The sequence below is a fragment of the Triplophysa dalaica genome, chromosome 5, assembly GCF_015846415.1.
Source record: "Triplophysa dalaica isolate WHDGS20190420 chromosome 5, ASM1584641v1, whole genome shotgun sequence".
In the NCBI taxonomy this organism is placed as follows: Eukaryota; Metazoa; Chordata; class Actinopteri; order Cypriniformes; family Nemacheilidae; genus Triplophysa; species Triplophysa dalaica.
In genome coordinates this window covers 22,586,807-22,610,269 of record NC_079546.1, presented here as the reverse complement: position 1 = coordinate 22,610,269, position 23,463 = coordinate 22,586,807, and the positions used below count along the sequence as shown (strand labels likewise).

Below are 23,463 nucleotides of genomic sequence, written 5' to 3'. Positions count from 1 at the left end.
GCAGGACAGTAATTTATTCAAATGTAAACATGGTAGATATCTCACTGACCACCAACCAACACCTTAGATCAGAGCATCATTTCAATTTCTTTGACAAATGTACTTTATAAGTACATCTATGTTCAAGAGTAAATGTCAAGGGTCACAAGCCCAACTCAAGGAAACACTGATCACCATGATGGTGACTTTTGTCAGCTGGAAATGATCTTAAAACATAAAAAACTGACATTTTGAATATTTAAAAAGGAACGTTCTTATAACAAACTTTTGTTAGCTGGGTTATATTTCAGGTTGTAGTTGTTGTATTCCTCTGGGCAAATATTTTTTTATATTTTAAAAAGCAGATGTTCATCACTAATAACTCAATCATCACTATAATAATATTGAAACTCAATACAAATTCTGTCAAACAGGAGCACAGAAAGGTGATGGTTTTGGGATAAATCTGGGTCAGAATTGAAATGAACTGTTGTTTATATTTAGGGCAGCTCTACTTTATTTGTTCTGATGTTTGACATGTGGCATAGCTTTGGCATGCCTGTGGCCCAAATCTGGCAAACAGGAGTGGACCGCACAAGTCCCATCATTCCACGCCATATGTGGGCCAGATGAGTAAAGTATGGGGAGTAAGGTGTGGGCCAGATTTGGGCCGCAAAAATTTGCTATCTGGGAAATTTCATGTTTATGTCATTTCTTCATCATCAGTACAGAGTTTAATGACTGAAGTCACTTTGAGTTTATTTATATCATGTTTTGTTCGCCGGCGGTCGTCCGTGAGGGGCCGCCGGCTGTTATATTACTTTATTAAATGTTTCAATGTTTGCCGGTTCCCGCCTCCTTCATTCCATTTTATTGAGATTTGTTACAGTCTCTAGAATAGATGAACTGAAAAATACATAACACACATATTCACTGTCTAAACTGACAGAATAACTAACAGTTAAGTGCCTTAATTGTAATGTACTACAAACACACAAACCATAAATAAATTAGCTATGCATTGAGGAAATAAAAATAATAAAGAATTGATAACCAATAATAAAGATCGACAAACATTAGCGGCTTTTGTTTCGCAACAGTCTATCTAAAAAGAAAGCTGAGTGTCAGCAGAAATAAAACACAATACTACACAGATTTTAAACTTCAAATATAACATGTTAAAGACGTGCACATTATAGTTGCGATAAACACCTTAATATAAATATTAATTTTTCTCAACATAAACAAAAACCGGTCAGAACTGACTCTGCTCTCCTTCATGCTGTCAATGCGTTTGACTTTGTCAGAAAACACCTTCTGTCCTGAGACTGCTGGTCTGGATTGTGTTAAATGAGTAACTGTGGGTCTGCAGCTGGACTTCTGTCAAAAGCGACTCTCGTCTTCTTTCATTTGATTGTTCAACTCTGTTAGATTCATGAGCACTTGTAGAAAGCTGAGGAAGATCAACCGCTAGATGTCAGTGTACCAGACGGTTTCTTTAAATGCCACTAAACTACAGAAGCCATGGAACAAATAGTTTTTTTTGTATACAATTGTCATTCAATAAAACAATAAAATAAATGAATATTAACATGAATTAAATTAAATTGTATAGAAAATATAATAGACAATAGCCACACCTATAAATTTTTCTGCTGAACACAAATGAGGATATTTAGAAGAATGTCTGTAATCAAACAGATCTCATCCCACATTGACTCCTGTAGTATGTACAGAATGTTCCCATATCTGTTTGTTCATATTTGGCTCTAGTTTGTCTGGTGTCTCTGACTTGTTATAAAAAGACACTCAAAATGATTGACGGATGTGAAAAAAGCAGAAAATCATACCCGGTCCGAATTTTTTCATGAAGAACGAAAATATCGGAGGAAGTGTGTAAATGTGATTGACACAACGTGAGGTCATATTTATTTTTTAATGACTCATTGTGCAATGGGCTTAAGAGTGTGTGTCATGATTGTTTGTGTTGTGTAGATTCAGCAGAAACTGACAGATTTGGGCGTACACAATGACACAACAGTGACCTGGAGAGTGCAGCCTGATGGAAATGTTTTCACACCAAAACATGAAGATGAAGATGAAGATGAAGAGGAACAAAAAGTGTGTTCAGACTTCTGACTGATCACAACACAGTCGTTGTGTTTTCATCACTTGAGAGAAACTTTGAAATATATGTTTTATAGGATTTGCAATTACATGTAAACGTTTATAATAACTTCAGTTAGTCTCATTATTTTGATATCCAGTCAAATATATTTAGTTATTCTTGATTGATCTTATAATTCAGCTTTGAAGATGTGTGTTATTAATGATATTATAGTGATAGTAGCGTGACAATCTATTAAACTACAATCTAATGATTACAGATTAAGACAATGACATGTGACAATGTGAGTTAAATGTTTATATTCTGTGTGTTTAATCTTGTGTGTTTGTGTTTGGTGAGGTGTGTAGACAGTAGCAGCTGAACATGTAATGCTTTTAGATAAAAACTTTTACAACATACAGTAGTAGTATCACAATATATAGTAGTAACATGTGTGAAGGGTAAATCAACATTTGAAAAACTGTTTTGAATCACTTTGTTGTGTGAGAACATGAATATAAATTAAAGCTTCTTTATAAACACTGAATAGAAAAAATGATTAATGAAAATATTTGTGTTGAAGTGAACTGTGCAAACACATAAATAAATAATAAAACATGTTAAACATATTGTTGAATGATGTTTTTCTGAGTCTCATCAATCGCTTCTGTCTCTCAACAACACAATAAGATATTTGTATATTTTGTGTAGTCGACTCTGTGCTGGTTTGTATTGGCCGCCTCCAGTTTTCCTTTGGTTTTTCCTCCAGCTAATGCTGTGACGTAAGTGTGACGTTTACACTTTGGTTTACTTCATAATTTGGAAAAAACATCTGCAGACTTAATAACTAAATAATTGAATAACAGAATAACAGAATTATATTAGTGAATGTTTTTAATGGGGTCCTTTATTAGATAAAAAGATAATATTCGTAACACAATTATACTTATCATGTGAGGTGACAAATATATCCCAAATAAACACCTAAAGCTTGAAAATAGTTTGTGGTCTTCTGCATGATCGCGGTGTTCTTAATGTTTCATTCAAATCATTTCATGTGTTATTTAATCCACAACGTTTTCCATTAACATTTATTTAAATAATGTAATCTTAATTTTTTTACAATTTTGACGTTAACAGAAGCTTTAAGATGATTTAATATTCACAGGAAATTCCTTCTGATGTGGTGCTTGTGAATTTTAAACATTTCCCCAAACGCTTTATTTTGAATTAAACAATTTTTAATGAATGTGTTTTGGTAAATGATAATCTTTATTTATTTCTGTAAAATTCTGACAACTTTTCTCCTAAATTCCATATAAAGATGTTTTATTTTTGAACTGGAGATAAAACTACTTCATATTTAGTTTAAGCAACACAAAACTAATGTTTGTAAATTTTAGAAAAAGTATGAAAATAATGTGTTATGAAATAACCCGGATATTTTTTATTCAATTATTAATTATTATCATGATCTCAGACTTTCTTAAGGTTTGCTTTTGTTAGAATTCAACTAACACTGAAATATATGACTGCAATACGTGCAGGATTTAAATGATTTAGGATGTTAAAAATATAGAAAACACGCATTCATAACTGAAGATTAAAAGATTAAAACAGAAATAATTATTGTTGATTATAGTCCTTTATATAGTAATTGTGTGTGTTTGATTTTACTGATGTTTTACTCATTAATAAAGTGGTTATGTAAACTGGACATAAACAGAAGCCTGTAAAGTGGGCTCAGAACAATCCCCATCACTGGACCATCACTGCACAGTAAAGTCTCTGGTGTAAAAATGAGTTCATACCTATTAGTGTTAAACTTACACTGAAGCAGAGTCTTTCTGGTGTGAAATGTTCATTTATTCATGCAGTTAAATAATCAATTGAGTTCACATTACAAGTGATGATTGATGATTAATGATGAACAACTGCTGATAACAAACACAATCACTGAAGAAACATCAACAATAAGAATTCACTCTGATAGTGTTAAGTGTTTCCTTTAGTTGTGCTCTTGATCTTTGTTTTCCAGTAATGAAAGTTTATCTTCAGGTGTAATATTGTGATTTATTTGTGTTTTTATTACAGCAACACTGAACAAATTAACATCAACATATATCAATAGTCTAAGAGTAAGAGATTAACTAAAGGATCACTGTTCACTATAATAGTGATCTTAACATCTAATGTTATTTATCATGTTTTCTTCAGTCACTGTATTTGTTAACAGCAGGTGTTCATCATTAATCATCAATCATCACGCTCAACAGGTTAAACTGTCGCCTATTGCAACCAAATAATAGCTGTTTGTTAACAGCACAAAATAAAATAAAACTGCAAAAACTCCAGATATAATAAATGAATCAGACTTTACAATTACTTTTAAATGTTGTTTATAATAAACTCAAAGCAAGTGTGCAGTGCGTCTAAACATCCTTTGCACAGTATTTTTCTTTCTCCATATCATGTAGCTTCTCTGTTATAAACTAAAGCCGCTGTGTGAGTGAACAGTGACGTTGATTCCAGTCAATAGACAAATACTGAATTATTGGTGTTATTATTTTAATTCTCATTGGGTGGGCAACACATACGTTTAGGTGGTCTCATCTCACCCCTGCCCATGTCTGGAGCGGCTCTGTTAACACAATGAGTTTGTGTTACGGGTCCCGTCTGTGGAACTCGTAGGCAGATTAAAAACCTGAAATTTCATGAGAAATAAACACAAGAAACACTTTGTGTCTTTCTTCAGATGCGTCTGACAGCGTCTTAGATAAACACACACACGTCACCATGACAACCCCTAAGCGCCCCCTTATGGCAGAGGCGGTATTGCACTGTTTTAAACTCAGTGTCCTACAGTAATAATTTAAACAGGCTCAGAACACACATTAATAAAACATAAATATTTACAAATACACATTATAATGTAGATACGAGTGTGTATCCCACATGTTGTTGCCACTTGTTCAACATTCGATTGTTCTTCACCCACACTGTTAAAAAATTGACAGGTTTTCAAAAGATTTGACTAAATATTGTATTTATTGTTAACACTAACATTACAGTATAATCCTGTGAAACAGTCATCTTGCTTTTGTGTTACGTTACGCAGTAAAGATTAATGAGAGTGAATAATGAAGTGAAGATCCTTGATGACATTTACTGATAACAAGCAGAATCACTGAAGAAAAGATCAACAAAACACAACAACTACAACTGACTAACAGTCACACAACTTTAGATGAACATCAAGTGTAAATAACAGATGAACACATGAAATCTGTCAAGATCTCACCAGATGATGAAACAGAACTTTGCTTTGCAGAAAATGTTGATCAGTGTTTTCTTAAGTTAGGCACTTGATTCTTAAAACTTGTTTATTTGTAGTTTACGGTTCTCAGTAACATCAGTGCTATGACGCTTATGACACAGTGCTCTACTTCGCCATCTGGTGGACAATAAATATCCCTACACGACTGTGTCACTCAGATGTTGTATTCATTGAAATGTTATTATAATCTTTATTAGTATATTTAATATACTACTAAAATAATATATATTAAACTAGATTTTAAAGTTCGAGTACAAACTTTATGTTGGCTTGACAAAGCCTGTCCCGAAGAGTTTGAAAAAGTTTTATTGTTCAACTTTTTCTAACATAATGAAAAAATAATGTGACACCAGTGTGTAAAACTGGGCTTAGTATGTTGTAAGCATCATTAGCATGTTCGCTAGCATAATTAGCATGTTGCTAGTATGATACTCCAAGCCATGAGTGAAACGAACTAACCCCTGTATCTCTATGATGTTCTGATGCAGAGATATAGGTATTGCTAAACGGTTGCTAATTTAACATCTTTTGTTGCTTTGGGCGTGGCTTCGTAGCTTAATGAAGTTTCAGGGATACTGATTGGTTGCCTTAGTCAAATGAGTCCACCCCCCTGTCTCTACGACACTGTGCTGCAAAGATATGCATCAGGACTTTTTATAATGGGAGTCTATGGGAGCAGTTGCTAGGTTGCTATAAATGGTTGCTATGGGCGTGGCTTCGTGACTTAATTAAGTTTCTGAGATACCGATTGGTTGCCTGAGTAAAATGAGCCCACCCCCTTGTCTCTGAGTGGTTGCACTGCAAAGATATTTAACACGGAACAGTTATAACGCCTTATATTGGCATGTTTCCTCCTCCGTCATAAGTATAGGGGGGATTTTGGGGGGGCTCTTACACCCCAAGGGTGCAACTGACACCAAATTGTGATATATGTTCTTATAGAGCCTACCAGACTCTTCAAACGTGGTAATTCACAAGTTTATACGACATCCTTACTTTGAGTTATTAGCCGTCATTTTTTTTCCCAATGTTAAGTCTATGGGAAATTTGGTGGTTTAAGAGTCCGGTTTTCCAAAACCAGAACCTGGATCAGTTTAAAATGATATAGCAACTCAACTGAAATCTGTCGACGACGGTGTGTCAAAACTGTCAGATGTCTTAATATCAGAGAGGTTAAGCCATAGATGCCTCTCATTGACAACCAACACAGCCATAGAGCGACTACATGACCTGTCAGCCTGACCGGTTCATTCACAGCAATACATCCGTGGAAAGTTTCAAGATTTTTTTATGGCGTCCGAATCCATCCGATCGCCGTCCGCTCCCATAAATTAGCCTGTTACACCTGTAGAAGTAATGTGATATGTTGGCACGCACCAACCTGACTAGCTGATACATACACATGGGTATGGGTAACTCTCCACGGCTTGGGTGACAGGACAGGAGTCTTCAGGGATGATGTTGAGGCAGGAGACAGATAGCTAGCTAGTGTTTGTTCTAACTGATGCATCACCCGTGTTCAGCAACACCAGCAATATTGAAGTAGATATTTGCTTGAGGGGGAAAATTAGGCTGAAAATGTTTGGAGTGTTTTTTTGTGTCAATAAAAATGAACGTAAACAATCCTGTATTTACTCGACGTTGGCTTGTTGTCACAGAGTGATAAAGCCTGAAAGCATGTGTCCCACCCTAGATGCATTACAGTTATCAACCCTGCTAATTATTATCAAATAAGAAAGTGATTTAAGTACAAGAACTAAATAAAAAAACTAAACAGAAAACTGCATGCAGATCTGTCTCTAATCCACTGGTCAGGGAGCTGTCAATCAAAAACTCACTAGCCAATGAGAGAAAAGTGGCCATAAGTGCCCCACACACCTCTGAAAGAGCAAATAAAAAGTCTAGCAGCGAATTCATGAAGGATCAGTCTAGGGCAACATTAAACTAGGGGAAACATTTAACTGAGCGACTGCCTCCACAAGCTCCTCATAGGCGGAACACAAGATGTGTGTGACTGGTCTACATCCCTGAATCCATTCTCACCACATCTCATCTACCTCCTCAAAACTAGAGGAGTGAAACACAGAAGCACAACCACTCACTCCTGTGAGAGACATGAGTCTAACCTAACACAAACCTTTCTGTCAAAGTCACCTGACATTATCAACATGGTTTAGTTCTGACACAGTTTAACTCTGAGTTCTTGACATATTTTATTACTGTTTTCTAAACTATAGCGAATAAACTGTGATCGTATGAAACATGTTGAAGATGTCTGAATACATTTTGGTTTGACGTATATTTCTCATAAATGAGCACAAGAAAACAGAACATAATACAATTAAATACGTTTTGGTCTATGAAGAGACATCACTTCTCCATTTGTTGAATATTATTGCTTCTGGATTCACAGATATACAACAATGTTGTCTCTCGAGAACATGCATCCTCTTTTGTCACCACATAATTCATTCATTTGTAGTGTTTGTGTTATTGTTATACCTCAGAAGACCAGCAGAGGTCAGTGGGGGTGTGTTTTGTTGTGTAATGCATTGTTAAGAGAGAGTGATATATATACACAGTGTCAGCTGAAGATCTTGCACAAATCTTTATTATTTTGCCATATTTACAGTATGTTCAATAAAGTTATAAACCTAAACGCTTTCAAGTACAAGATACGACAACATCTTCCCTCTATTGAAAACTCATATAAAGACTGAAGTTTACTGGTGTCTGAAGTCTATCGTCGGGGGTTTAGTGAATCACTTCGGTAATTGTGGAGTGTATAACCTTGTGTACAGAAAAATGGGAGAAATTGTGTTTGATTCACTCTGTGATTATATCAGGATCACGGGCGCTGTATAGGGGGGGAAAGTTAGGACAATTCCAAGGGCCCATGACTGACAGGGGCCCCAAAATAGGTAAAAACTTATATAACATTATCAAACCATCATCATTCATAATATATATTTATAAAATAATACAATTAATGATATCTTTGTTTTTGCCAGTCAAAGCAAATAAACCCCATTGACTAAAAAGTAACCATCCAAGTCTGACAAAACACCTGAAGATTCTAACCAGTGACTTCAGGAAAAGACGTGTTCAACTTAATGTTGGGCAGCGCAGATTGTTTGGTATATCACATTAAATTGTGTACCACGCAATCTGCACTTGAATCTCTTTTGCAATACTTAATGTCAAACGATGATAGATTTGCGCAGCGTCGCATTAAGTTGAACGCATCTATTCTAAAGACGCTGATCAGCTTGTTCAGGTGTTTTATATCAGAGTTTGGAATAAACTCCTATATTGGGAGTCTGCAGACCTGGAGCATGCAGTTTTGCGCCCCAGGCAGTTTTACGCCCCTGCTGTTCCTTATTTCTCCAGTAGGGGGATTATGCAGTTTTACGCCCCTGCTGTATGATTCATACAAGTTTATAGAGATTTATTTTTCTAAAACGTTTTGAAATAACAAGACCATACAACTTCATGATTATTTAATCTTTTTTTAATTATTTCCAAGTATTATTACAAATGAGATCAATAATATCACAACACAATATACCTAATTAGCCAGCTAACAACTACTATGTATTAAGAAAACAAGATACAATATTTATTGAGCACTAACAACCACAAACGTGATAAAACCCACATTAGGTGAACATACATTTTAATCCAGATCATTAAGTTAAAATATCCAATGGAAAATATCAAAGAGGTATATTGTATGTACGATAGAATATTGGATCATCTCTTTAACAAATCAAGATCCATATGGGAATTATATGTTTTCAATTTGAGTTTGAACATGTTTGTGGTTGTTGGTGCTCAATTATTGTTTTTTTATAATAAACTTGAATGCGTGTGCAGCTAAACTGAAATGGTTTTATATATAATATATAATGCAAGTTAACAGGGTCAGAAAATTATCTTACTAGGAAAGGCCATTTCGCATTGACTACAGAGACAAAATGAGAATAAATTATAAAGAAAATAAATATGAAGATGAGTAAGAGATATCGAGTTGGCATACACGTGGTTAGCTAAGGTTGATCCAGACACAACATTGACCTGGGGCCCGTTCTTCGTACGTCGCTTATTACATCCGAGATCAAATGACACATCCAAGATGATATCATCCTGCTAATCATGATCCGGCTAATTGGGTTCTTCGAACACACCTGCTGTTTATGATTAGTATCGCTGGATTGAGTTATCTGAGATTATTGCGCGTTCTTGCGCTTGTTTAAAAGGGGATATGTATCGATCGTAGAAACATTGATCAGCAACGCTGTTATTGGCTGTTCAGCATGGCCAAAGAACGCGCCCAGTTGTTCTCCCAAGCAGAACAAGAGCTTTTAATGGAAGGTTATGCCGAATTTGAAAGTTTAATTAAAACACCAGGGAACACCTCAAAGTCTGCAAAAGCCAGGAGAGAGGGCTTGGCAAAAAGTAGCAGACAAATTCAATGCGTAAGTGGTGTCCACATGTTAGATGTTTCTATCACTTTCTACTGTATGTATTTGTGCATTTTTTTTTATTTCATAAACTTTGTTCTTTTATGTCAGAGCCACCACGGGATCCACTAGAACATGGGAACAAGTAAAAGTGAAGTACAAAAATATTCTACAAAATGGTAGCCTTTACTTCTTATACAGTCCTTATTTTAAAAAGCCACTTTTTTCCTCTTTTAAAAGCCACTGTTAAATGATGTGTTTGTCTATAACAGCCACCAAGAAAAAGGCTGAAAGAAAAAAAACAGGTGGTGGTCCTGCACCCCCACAATATACCCCAGCAGAAGAGCTGGCCCTTGGGTTGAATTCAAACCGACCCATTGTGGAGGGCATCCCTGGGGGGAGCTCTTCCTTAGACCCAAAGCCAGGCTGGTACAGTCATTTGAAATGTTTGCGAAAGTCAAAACTTCTAAACTTTTAGTTCATATAAAATATGTTGCCATCAGTTATTAATCACAATTTTGCCTACAGTGTAGTTAATTGTAATGACATTATGTCCCCCTTCTTTTGTGCAGTTTTAGATAATACACCAACACTTTTACCTGTTCCCAAGCAAGTGGTGGCTGAAGCATATGCAGTAAGTTGTGTTTTTTTAACTTTTACATCAAAAGGAAAGAGTGCAACACTTTGTAATACCCATTTATTTCCATTGCACAGGACAGTGAAGAAACCCTCTCAGATTGTAAGTGCATAAATAACTGTACCCTAATTTGTATATACTTGTGTACCTATTCTTTCTGTCTGCAACATGAGTTGCAGAAGTCCACACCTAGAGAAAATCCTACAGAAAGGCTTCCAGAACAGTCTGCACAAAGAACTGCTGATACAGAGGTGGGGCAGTGTTGTACTTTTACTTTTGTTGCATGAGGCATTGTTTTGACCCTTTTTTTCATGAAATTACACAGGGGGACATCCGTACCCTATATAAACGTCATCTTAAACAGAAAATTGAGTATTTTGAGTTGAAAAAAGACAAATTAAGAGGAGAAATAGAACTCGACAACTTGAAAAAGAGAAAAATTGCACTGGAGATAGAGTTGCTTCAAAAGGACCTTCAGAGTAAGTGCTAATACACTATTTCACACATAGTAGTATTTCTGACTTAACATAACTATCTCTTATTGCATGCAAAAGATGACTTGCTGGCTTTTCTTTATAAAGAATATTTTCAATAAAACTCAAGGAACTAAGCATATTTGTCTTGTCTTTTATTAAATTCAAAAATGGTGTTCTACAATTCTGTCCCGTGCAGCTCTGCCACTAGGTTGGTCCAAGTGCACTGGCTGGAGGTCATCATCAGGCTGCACCTCCACCACAGGGGTCCTCTCCTTTCTGATGGTGGCAATATTATGCAATATGGCACATGCAACAATAATGTCACAGGCCCTGTCAGGTGCAACCCTCAGACTTTTCAGACACTGAAATCTTCCCTTTAGTTGCCCAAAGGTAATTTCAATGCGTGCCCTTGTCCTGGCTAGAGCTGCATTGTAGCGGGTTTGAGGTCCAGGGTTTGGCTCAGGGAAGGGCGTCATAAAATACTGCCTGCAGGCATAGCCCCTGTCACCAAGCAGGATCCCGTCAAAATCCCCTGTATAATGGAAAAATGCAGTTCTGTTAGGCTCAGCATAATACTGTGTATAATACTGTGAGCTTGAAATGTATGTTCCCTTACCACGTTCAAATAATGTGCATAAATGTGACTCTCTGAAATTCTTGAGTCATGCACTGATCCTGGCCATTTTGCTTCCACATTGGTGATGTGGAACATAGTCACACACCATCTAAGAGATTTTAGTCAGTCAACTGCATACTTTTTGATTTCATTACTGTTTTTTCAAGTAAAAGATTACTAATCAGAGGAATATTATAAATGGTAATTGTAATTTACCTGCACATTTACACTGTGAACCCCCTTTCGGTTCACAAAATCCCCCTCATTGGGGCCTGGTGGGGCCTTGATGGGGACGTGTGTGCAATCTATGGCACCAATCACGTTAGGGAAGCCTGAAGGACACATACTGTTAGTCATACTTATTGGTATGGTCATGATTGCATGTCATTAACAATTATAAATGTACCTGCAATAGCAAAAAAATTCTGCTTTACAACCTGTGGTTTTAAGTGGCTTGGAAATAACACAAAAACCCCTAAAAAACTGCTTGAGCGCCAGGTAAACTTTGCGAATGTCACGACAGACAGCACTTTTTTTACCAAGTTCTCTGCATCTCCAATAGTGTAAAGGAACGTGCCACTCGCAAAGAATCTCAGGCCAATGCACACAGTCTGTGCTGTTGTTAAAGCCCGGCTCTTCCGTGTTGAACACGTAATGTGTGGTTCCAACAAATGAATGATGTAAATAACACCCTCACGAGAAAATCGGTATCTCTCAACAATGACGCTATCGCGCTGCGCTAAAGGATCCTGTCTATCCCGCAATACGCGATTAATTCAAAAAGCTCTGCGAATTATTCTTGCACCTTCCGCAACAGGTTGCTGTCGAAAAAACGGACAAGACATGGCTGCGATAGACTAATCTATCTTCTCCTCTTATAAAGCCGCAATCTAATCCTGTTTACATGAAGTAAGCCTGCTCCCGAGCAGGATCAAGCTTACGGACCTGTTGCTATGACAGCAAGTCTAGGATGAGCTTCGAAGAACCAAACAATCCAAGATCATGCCAAATCGTCAACAATCAAATCCAGCTAACCGAGTTAGCGACGTACGAAGAACGGGCCCCTGGTCGCCAATAAGTATTTATTGTATTGTATTGTATTGAGTTTAAATTACACACACACATATCTATATTATATATATATATATATATATATATTAAGATGTTTAAATTAATTCATAACAATATCAATTAATCGTTATAAAAATATGCATGTTGGGCCATTTCTCAGTAAGAAAAACGATTATTTACCATACCTCTAACTCGTGATAGACGACGAAGTTATCTGTTAGGTCTGTGCTGGTGGTTCATAATGAACAGCGAACCCCTACTGGAGAAATAAGGAACAACAGGGTCCTAAAACTGCATAGGGCGTAAAACTGCCTGGGGCGTAAAACTGCATGCTCCAGGTCTGCAGACTCCCCCTTCTCATAAACTCTGCTGGAAAATGGATCTCTCGGGCCAGAGTTGAGAACCACTGGCCTAGAGTCTGTGAGTGGTAATAACCTGATGGCTTAATGTCCATAGTGAAATAAGCTAGCTAGCAACATACTAGTGTTAGCCTGCATTTAATTCCATTTAATCGGTGCAGGAAAACGATTAGCACTATAATAACCCTGGTGTGGAAATTCCATTTTACAAGTCCACTTTATTTTCTTGTTGGCATGTATGAGCAGCTAAGTAAAAAATATCTGCCGCTTCATTGTTTTGAGAGGATGATGTAATCTTTCATTAATAATTATAATAGTAATTAATAATAATCCTGTTAAGAGAATTTTCCATTTTGTCAAATTTTACAATAAAAATACTTAGAGACCGTAAAAGATAGCCTTCAACACATTTTTTATGGTTGCTTTTAATCTTGCTTCAAATAGGAACTGCATACTAGACTTGCATGCATGTACAAATCACCAGCAGTAAATATTGTGCTAGTACTAGAATTGAACTACAAGAAGCAAGACAGTTGCAAGCCTTTAATTAGAGTTATGTAAATATATTGATTGGACAGTGAGGTCCTAGAGATGTGGTGACAACAACTGCACAAAGGGGGCCCAATTTGATTTTTTGTCATGGGGCCCAAAATTCCTGGCGGCGCCCCTGATCAGGATTACCAACTCACACATTTGCAGTGAGAGACACGTTATAAAAAGCAGTTCTGGAAAAGTTGTAATATTCACTATACTAATGTTACGGGAACGCTTTGTGTTTTGCCGGAATCTCAACTCTCACCAACGTAAATTAAATACAACATTAAACACTAAACTGCATATATAATTGTCTTTCTGTCAGGATTATCTCTCATATTTTCAGTGAAAGAGTAGCTGGATTTATCACTGTATTTAATATCTGAAAAACCCGTGAAGTTTTCATTCAATTGCCCATTAAGTTTTGAGAAAACATCTTATCAAAATAACACTAGTTTACTTTATTTGAAGTTGAGCAATTGTTTGTCTATTTATCAGTGGTATCTATCTATAAAGACATCTTCAAACCATATTTAAATTAAATACATATCAAGATTATGTGCAAGTAAGAAAAATTTATACATTTGACTTTTAAAAGACTTATTGTGTTTTACTGCAGTAAGTTTAACATTAGTGCCCGTAATGCACCAAAATTAATAACATTTTAATAACTTTGTCACACAAATTTAAATCCTATTTTATCGAAGGGAAAACCATCAAATGTAAACATATTTGACATTCAATGTTTCATATGAAATCATCTCCCTATGTCACATTTACACTTCATAGATCTATAGAATAAGATTCGTTCTGCACACGACTGTGTTTAGTTTTGTATGAAGATCAAACACAAGAGCAGTGAAGAGAGATCTTGATCATAAATACTATAGATGAATGAATGTGTGTGATGATAAAACACCTCTATGTCTGTAAAACACTACCAGAATCTCAACTAGGACATCAAACAGTTTCAGACTTTATTAAAGTTTCAGATAAAAAACACAAACTGATCAAATCTGCAGACTGACACAGACTTTCTGTAACAAGTCCAGACTGAAAACTGAGCAAAAGTCTTGTAGTGTATTTCAGCCTTAAAGCAGCTGAAGACCGAACTCTGATAGCTTATATCCGGTACAATACCGCCACATTCTGCGATAATCGCGCAACAATAACTAAAGTCAAACCTTTACATTTATATTTACCTTAAAACATGATTTCTTTAGATAAAACGATTTGTTGCCATTTTAAACGCTGTATATCGCGTCACAATTTAAATCATAATAAACAATCAATAAATGCTTACAAACATAAGAATCTCTTTTAAAGGATTAAGTGTGTGGCTCTTAAAAGAGCCTTTGTGTGCGGCGGATGAAAGCGGCGCTTTACTTGGAGCTGGTGTACTTGGTGACGGCTTTGGTGCCCTCGGACACGGCGTGTTTGGCGAGTTCACCGGGCAGCAGCAGACGCACGGCGGTCTGGATCTCTCTCGACGTGATGGTGGAGCGCTTGTTGTAGTGCGCGAGACGAGACGACTCACCGGCGATGCGCTCGAAGATGTCGTTGACGAAAGAGTTCATGATGCCCATCGCCTTGGAAGAGATGCCGGTGTCGGGGTGGACCTGCTTGAGCACTTTGTACACGTAGATGGCGTAACTCTCCTTCCTGGACTTTCTGCGCTTCTTTCCTCCCTTAACGGCGGTCTTGGTGACGGCCTTCTTAGAGCCCTTCTTGGGCGCGGGTTTGGCTGGTTCAGGCATGATGCTTCTTCACAGATCAGAAAATGCTGAATGTTGAAGAGTCTCGTCGCTGTGGTATTTATTCACTCTCACATGCAAATGTTTAGCGTAACGGAGCCTGTTGTGTGATTGCGTGTCTTCGTCGGCCGAACCCATAAAATGTGTTTATTGGTCTGATCATAGTTTGACGGGTCGGATAGAGAGCCAATGAAAGTTTCCCGCCACAGTTCGTGTTTGAAGGTGACCCTCCCACAAGCGATTCAGTTTCCTTTGTTTGCTCTTCCCGCTCTTTATCAGATTTGATTTAAAATAAAACGTTTATTTCTGTATTAACTCTACACTAGAACAGAATTACGTCATCGAGTCATGAATGTCACTTAAAGATTTCGAGCATTAAATCATTTCACCTTTTATGCTTTATTCAGCAGCTTTGGGCGTGTTTACGTTTATATAGTTGATATGATGGAGTTTCTTCTTCGAGCGAGAGAAGCGTTTAACACAACAGATTAATCTCATCAGTTAATAAAGAACGAGATCTCAGAAACAAAACCGCGATAATAAAACGTGACTTTCACAGCATTTCGTTTGATGAAAACTTCTGAAATTCATCTCCTCGAGTGAGACAGTGGGTGGCTCTTAAAAGAGCCGTTGTGTTCAATGTTTAACTTCAGAATAAACGCGTTTAACCTCCGAAGCCGTACAGAGTGCGTCCCTGTCGTTTCAGCGCGTACACGACGTCCATGGCGGTGACGGTCTTTCTCTTGGCGTGCTCGGTGTAGGTGACGGCGTCACGGATGACATTTTCCAGAAACACCTTTAGGACACCGCGAGTCTCCTCGTAGATGAGACCGGAAATACGCTTAACACCACCGCGGCGAGCAAGACGACGGATAGCGGGTTTGGTGATGCCCTGGATGTTATCGCGCAACACTTTACGATGACGCTTCGCGCCTCCTTTTCCGAGTCCCTTTCCGCCTTTACCTCTTCCAGACATGATGCAATGTTAGCTAAGGGTAAGGTTTATCAACAGGGGGGACCTATGAGCGGAGGGCTTAAACATGTGCTTATAGGACCTAGTAGAAACAGGGGCACGAGGGCGGACCACCCACGTCATTTACACGTTTTTCTTATCGCCTCTGCCCTCACAAAGCTCTCAGTAAATCTCTTTATAGTTTAACTTACATAAAGCACGATGTTTAAGATTTAATAAGAAACTAAACAATGCACTTTAAGTGATAGTTCACCCAATAAAATGATGTCATCAACTATTCAGCCTTATGATATTTCAAACCTGTTTAAATGACTTTGTTCTGACGAACACAGGTAAAGATATTTGTAAGAATGTTATCATTGACTGCCACAATAGGAATAATTCAATGGTAGTCAAAGATGCACTAAAGGGTTTGTTTTCCTAAATACTTCACAATATCTCACTTTATGTTCAACAGAAATGTTTTTAATACTATGGTAGTGGATGATGTCACAGAACTGCAAATTGCAATATTCATAACAGAACAAGGAAAATTATAGGATTTTCCTTTTTAGTGAACTACCTCTAACCTCTTATCTAAACTGATTTCAGAAAATAATAGATTAGTTAGAAATGATAGACGACCAATAGCCATAATTTTGCCTCGTTTTTATTTACTACCAAATGAGTATTACAAGTGTGTTTGAGGAAGAACATGTGATCAGACGCTCTTAAGTGGAATGATTTAGCGCAGACTGAATAAAACACACGGTATCTCTGCGGTTTAAAGAGACTGATAAGATAATGATCATTCTTAATATTGAGCAATCACGTTTACCACAATATTATTAATCATTGTGTCACCTTGCGTTATTATTTATGTTTGTAAAAAACGGTGGAAATCGTGTCGTTCAGTTGATGTGGTGGCTCTTAAAAGAGCCGTTGAGTTGTTATTAAAGCGGGACTTAAGCGCGCTCTCGCGGATGCGGCGGGCCAGCTGAATGTCTTTGGGCATGATGGTGACCCTCTTAGCGTGGATGGCGCACAGGTTTGTGTCCTCGAACAGACCGACCAGATAAGCCTCGCTGGACTCCTGCAGAGCCATGACGGCGGAGCTCTGGAAGCGCAGATCCGTCTTGAAGTCCTGAGCGATCTCCTCTCACCAGGCGCTGGAAAGGCAGTTTGCGGATGAGCAGCTCGGTGGACTTCTGGTAGCGGCGAATCTCTCTCAAGCCACGGTGCCGGGCCTGTAACGATGAGGCTTCTTCACGCCGCCGGTGGCGGGGGCGCTCTTACGGGCGGCTTTGGTGGCGAGCTGCTTCCTCGGGGCTTTGCCACCGGTGGACTTACGAGCGGTCTGCTTGGTTCTTGCCATCGCTGCTGTCTTTTGCGTTCAGTTCAGAATATGTCTGTGTCGGTGTGCCTGCTTTTAAAGGCTGGAACGCGCAGCACGTCAAGGGCACGGAGACACTCGATTGGCTGATGTGTGACGTCCTCGAGACAATGAGCCAATGGCCGCGCGATATGCGTTCAAATGATACTGGCGGGACATTGTGTTTCCTTTGTTTAGATCACGCGTCACGTACACAAGACAAGATCATTACAAAATTTCTCCTTATCTCTTTATTTAATACTCGTGTATTATTCCTCTGATCAGACATTTGCACGGTGCTATTTAACAAAGTTAAGATAGAAAGTTCTTTAACTACAAATAAAAATTAAAATAATTCTTCATGTTAAATCACAAGCGCAGCAACAAAGTTTTTAAGGACAGAAGCGTTCCGCCTTCCAGCGCGTTTTATTTACTTAAACCTGTTGAAACAATACGCTGAACAATTATTATTTTACTCTAATAAAACGTCAAAGGCATCTTGTTAGCTATTGTACGAGAAAAATAAGCATATCTTATATAACATTTGGGTCAGTTGCTACACATACTGATCTGGAGAATGCGACATCATTTATAGCAGGTCTGTGATAATGCATTAATATACAAACTCGATGGATTAAAACAGAAACCTCGTCGCTCTCTCACTGATAATGTGGGTGGCTCTTAAAAGAGCCTTTGGTTTAACGATACGATCTGTCCCCCGTTTACTTGGTCTTAGCGGGTTTGTCGGTCTTCTTGGGCAGTAAGACAGCCTGGATGTTGGGCAACACACCACCCTGAGCGATGGTCACGCCGCCCAGAAGTCTGTTTAACTCCTCGTCGTTACGCACGGCCAGCTGTAGATGGCGGGGAATGATCCGACTCTTCTTGTTGTCCCGAGCGGCGTTTCCGGCCAACTCCAAGATCTCAGCGGTGAGATACTCGAGGACAGCGGCGAGATAAACTGGAGCTCCGGCACCGACGCGTTGTGCGTAGTTACCTTTGCGAAGTAGCCTGTGAACACGGCCGACGGGAAACTGAAGACCCGCTCTGGATGACCGAGTCTTGGCTTTCGCTCTTGATTTACCGCCGGTTTTACCTCTTCCACTCATTGTTACTTGAGATACAAAATCTCCCCGATTATAAAAACACGAAGGAAATATGATATGGAGTTTGTGGTATACAGCACTTATAAGGTGCCTATCGTTCGCTTATTGGTTGGATTCTGTGAAAAGTTCAAACCAATCAATGAACTTCCCTCCAAAAACCAAAGCCCGCCCAATTCTTCCCATCTGCCTGGTTTTGTTTCAGTTTTTGATCACGTGATCTTTCACTACATTAAATCTTATATCTGCGGTCTTTTCAGACACGTCTATAGGAAACAACAGTATGAACAAAAGCAAACATTTATACTGACAACATAACTTCAGATGTTGCGCCGATTATGAATTAAATGCTCTGACGATTATATCTTGTGTTCTTAATTTGAACCAGATTTCTCAGCATATTAATTTATTAAGAGCTTTCCTGTAGCTCAGTGGTAAGAGCAAGGTTGTGGGTTCGATCTCAGGGGATTGCAGATATCTATGTATAAATGTAAAGGATAATGCAAAGTAAGTAGCTTTGGATAAAAGCGTCTGCCAAATACGTAATTGTAAATGTAAGAACACAACCATGATAACATCATTATATCTCTGAAACACAACTCTTTAGTGGGCTGGTGGTGGCTCTTAAAAGAGCCTTTTGTAATAGAAACTCTGGAGAAGTAATTTACCTCTTTTTCGGGGCGGCCCTTTTAGGCTTCGCTTTGGGCTTTGTCGTCTTGGGTTTTGCAGCCTTGACCTTCTTGGGGCTTTTAGCTGCTTTCTTCGGACTCTTGGCTGCTTTCTTGGGGGCCGCTGGCTTCTTCGCCTTCTTGGGGCTCTTCGTTGCCTTTTTAGCGGCGGTGGCGGCAGGTTTCTTGGCCTTCTTGGGAGATTTCTTTGCGGCGGTCTTCTTTGCCGCTGCGGTCTTCGGCTTCTTGGCAACAACAGCAGCGGGCTTCTTCACTGCGGGTTTCTTTGCTTTAGGAGCGGCTTTCTTCGCTGGTTTCTTAGTCTCGACTTGTTTTTTGTTGAGTTTGAAAGATCCTGAAGCACCGGTTCCTTTAGTCTGGACCAGTGTGCCTTTAGTCACGAGGCTCTTGATGGCGAGCTTGACGCGGGAGTTGTTCTTCTCCACATCGTATCCGCCGGCGGTGAGAGCTTTCTTCAGGGCGGCCAGAGACACACCGTTTCTCTCCTTGGAGGCCGTCACGGCTTTAACGATGAGATCACTCGCGCCTGGACCCGCTGTCTTGGGTTTGGCTGCAGATTTCTTCTTGGGCGCTTTCGCCGGCGGGGCTGCTGGAGCTGGAGCGGTTTCTGCCATTTCTCTGTTCAGATCTGTACTGTCACACTACAGTTGATCAATAATGCGGCGCTGCGCTCTTAAACACTACATGAGAACCATATAGACTCAGCTCGTCCTGTCAGTGTCTCTGTGAGCCGCAAACTCTTGTGTTTTCTCCTGCGACATTTCGAGTAAATATCAGAGTTTTAAAATCATTTGACGGAGTGAAAACAGCGTGAACACAGAGCAGAGATCCAGAGCTTTATTCACAGACTAAACTACACGACAGTAAAGGGTTTATTATTTCACTGTTACATTAAAAACACGACCAGCATCGATCTCTGGAGAAAAACTGCGCATGAATTTCATGTGATTTGTTTGTGTAAACATTGATGAAACATTAAACATGTTTTCTGTTTATTTAACATACATGTAATAAATGACTTGAGTTAAGTTAATGTCATTCAGGGACTTGTAAAGTGTTTCATACAGAAGTTGTTTAGATTGAAACACACGAACACTCTCGAGGTATTTGTGTGAATGACACAACGCTGTTTGTGTTACTGATGTGTAGATGTGTTATATTCAGACTGACGAAACGATAAAACGGAGAGTAAATATGGATTAAATATAATAAAAACTAAACCTTTTTGTCCAGTATTGACATGAAACCGCTCACACATCGAATGATCTATGTGTGTGTGTGTGTGTGTGTGTGTGTGTGTGTGTGTGTCTGTGTGTTTTCTAGAGATGGGAAAATTACTGTTTGTGTTGTATTTATCTATTTCTTTTTTTCTTACAGACAAGTAATCTAATTGCAGTCAGTCTTGGGTTCTGAATGATTGAAACGTTAAAACAGTTTTTTGTAATTTTATTTAGTGTTTTATCTTCTAAATTCTTTTTTTTTTTTTTTTGGCAGACATATTGAACACAAGTACTCTTAACTTTAAATTATGAGTCTGTCTGTAAAAGAAAGCTCTGAATCGGTCTTGTCTTGATGTCTTTGGCATACAGTCATGGCCAAAATTGTTGACACCCCTGACATTTTTCCAGAAAATCAAGTATTTCTCACAGAAAACTATTGCATTAACACATGTTTATTTCCATTGTGTGTATAGGAGCAAAACAAAAAAAGGAGGGAAAAAAGCAAATTTGACACACAAAACTCCAAAATTGTGCTGGACAAAATTATGGGCACCCTTAACTTAATATGTGTTTGCACACCCTTTGGAACAAATAACTGAAATCAATCGCTTCCTATAACCATCAATAAACTTCTTACACCCTCATCAGGAATTTTGGACCACTATTCCTTTGCAAACTGCTTCAGGTCTCTCATATTGGAAGGGCGCCTTTTCCCAACAGCAATTTTAAGATCTCTCCACAGGTGTTCAATAGGATTTAGATCTGGACTCATTGCTGGCCACTTCAAAAAGCACCCAGAAATGGATGGCAACAAAGCGCTGGAGAGTTCTGAAGTATGTTTGGGGTCATTTTCCTGCTGGAAGACCCACGATCTCGGACGCAAACCCAGCTTTCTGACACTGGGCCCTACATTGCGATCCAAAATCCTTTGGTAATCCTCAGATTTCATGCACAAAACAACCCCAAAACATCCTTGAACCTCCACCATATTTGACTGTAGGAACTGTGTTCTTTTCTTTGTAGGCCTCATTCCGTTTTCTTTAAATAGTAGAATGATTTGCTTTACCAAAAAGCTTTATCTTGGTCTGATCTGTCCACAAGACGTTTTCCCAGAAGGATCTTGGCTTACTTAAGTACATTTTGTCAAACTGTAGTCTTGCTTTTTTATGTCTCTGTGTCAGCAGTGGGGTCCTCCTGGGTCTCCTGCCATAGCGTTTCATTTCATGTAAATGTTGACGGATAGTTCGCGCTGACACTGATGCACCTTGAGACAGATTGAATTTCTTTGAAACTTGTTTGGGGCTGCTTATCCACCCTCCGGACTATCCTGCGTTGCAACCTTTCATCAATTTTTCTCTTTCGTCCACGTCCAGGGAGATTAGCTACAGTGCCATGGGTTGCAAACTTCTTGATAATGTTGCGCACTGTGGACAAAGGAACATCTAGATCTCTGGAGATGGACTTGTAACCTTGAGATTGTTGATATGTTTCCACAATTTTGATTCTCAAGTCCTCAGACAGTTCTCTTCTCCTCTTTCTGCTGTCCATGCTTAGTGTGGCACACACAGACACACAATGACATGACTTAGTCAACTTCTCTCAATTTTGTCTGCTTTCAGGTGTGATTTTTTATATTGCCAACACCTGTTACTTGCCCGAGGTGAATTTAAAGGAGCATCACATGCTTGAAACAATCTTATTGATCCACAATTTTGAAAGGGTGCCAATCATTTTGTCCAGTCCATTTTTAGAGTTTTGTGTGACATTGTCAAATTTGCTTTTTTCCCTCGTTTTTTTTTTGCTTTGTTCCAATACACACTAAGGGAATAAACATGAGTATAGTAAAACATGTGTTAATGCAATACCTTTATGTGGGAAATACTTGATTTTCTGGAAAAATTTCAGGGGTGTCAACATTTTTGGCAATGACTGTATGTACATAAACTGACTTGTTTTAAAGATTAATCTTTTATTAATTAAACTGCTTTATTCAGTCACTATACTGTCACAATCTGAATCTGAAGGTGCTTAAATGTCTGAAATTATACATAGACAGGAAATGTGCTAATTTAAATGTCTTCATTATCAACTAATATATTTGTATATGTATATAAAAACGTTTTTGAAATGGATGACTTTGACTAAATAATGAAATAGAGCAACCAATAAAAGCTCAGATGAAAAGTGTTGTTTAAAAAGCATCTTATAGAAACCTCAAGTAGTTGATGATAAAATAAATTTCTGCAAATTTCATGCAAATAATGACTACATTGAAGATGTATATAACAGGTTTGTAGCAGATATATAACATTTTTTATTTGATTGTTTAGATTTTTTCAGTCACAACATCTTCAGTCCACAGTGGCCTTTTTCTAAATGTGGAAAAAATACAAATAAATGATGAATTAAGTGTTTGAAAACGTTTGACCAGTAGTGTACATTACATTTTATAAATATGTGCTTACATTTACATTTATTCATTTAGCAGACACTTTTTTATGAGGTAAACAATAGAAGCAATTGAAAGAACAACAGGACAACAAAAAGCTTAAGTGCAGTAAAACTGGTCTCATAGTTTAACTCAGTATACAAAGATAAGATGGTTTTTTGATAGAAAAGAGACAGAAGTCAGAACTGATGGATCAGGTGTTGACAGATGAGATGTGTTTTCAGATGATTCTTAAAGACAGACACAGAATCTGATGATCTTGTAGCAGCGGTCAGATCATAACACACATGTGGAACAGATCCACAGAAGATGAGTGAGAGAGATTTTTGACCTTTTTGTGATCAC

General features: G+C 38.2%; 6 protein-coding genes across 8 annotated transcripts in view; 2 read left to right on the top strand and 4 right to left on the bottom strand.

Moving 5' to 3' along the window:
* Positions 1–2,668, top strand: part of LOC130421309 (macrophage mannose receptor 1-like) — a 37,228-nt gene extending 34,560 nt beyond the window's left edge. For both annotated transcript variants that reach the window (XM_056749121.1, XM_056749122.1), the window contains one exon: positions 1,975–2,668. In XM_056749121.1, the coding sequence (XP_056605099.1) occupies positions 1,975–2,118 (144 nt within the window). In that variant the 3' untranslated portion in view covers positions 2,119–2,668. The remainder of the gene's footprint in view (positions 1–1,974) is intronic.
* LOC130421317 (uncharacterized) overlaps positions 1–23,463 on the top strand; it is a 792,526-nt gene that overhangs the window by 595,441 nt on the left and 173,622 nt on the right. The window lies entirely within an intron of this gene.
* LOC130421353 (histone H2B-like) lies at positions 14,954–15,341 on the bottom strand. The gene has a single exon (XM_056749184.1). The coding sequence runs from the start codon at positions 15,334–15,336 to the stop codon at positions 14,962–14,964; it is 375 nt and encodes a 124-aa protein (XP_056605162.1). The 5' UTR covers positions 15,337–15,341; the 3' UTR covers positions 14,954–14,961.
* LOC130421354 (histone H4) lies at positions 15,998–16,309 on the bottom strand. The gene has a single exon (XM_056749185.1). It carries the CDS (start codon positions 16,307–16,309, stop codon positions 15,998–16,000), a length of 312 nt encoding a protein of 103 aa, XP_056605163.1.
* Positions 18,380–18,917, bottom strand: LOC130421334 (histone H2A-like). Its single transcript, XM_056749164.1, has one exon. The coding sequence runs from the start codon at positions 18,764–18,766 to the stop codon at positions 18,380–18,382; it is 387 nt and encodes a 128-aa protein (XP_056605142.1). The 5' UTR covers positions 18,767–18,917.
* LOC130421328 (histone H1-like) lies at positions 19,425–20,068 on the bottom strand. 2 transcript variants are annotated; one of them, XM_056749157.1, is made up of 2 exons: positions 19,704–20,068; positions 19,425–19,646 (listed from the first exon to the last, which is right to left on the bottom strand). In XM_056749157.1, the coding sequence occupies exons 1-2, from the start codon at positions 20,061–20,063 to the stop codon at positions 19,425–19,427; spliced, it is 582 nt and encodes a 193-aa protein (XP_056605135.1). In that variant the 5' UTR covers positions 20,064–20,068. The 2 variants fall into 2 exon arrangements, with proteins under 2 accessions (XP_056605135.1, XP_056605134.1); XM_056749156.1 differs by having other exon boundaries at positions 19,425–20,068.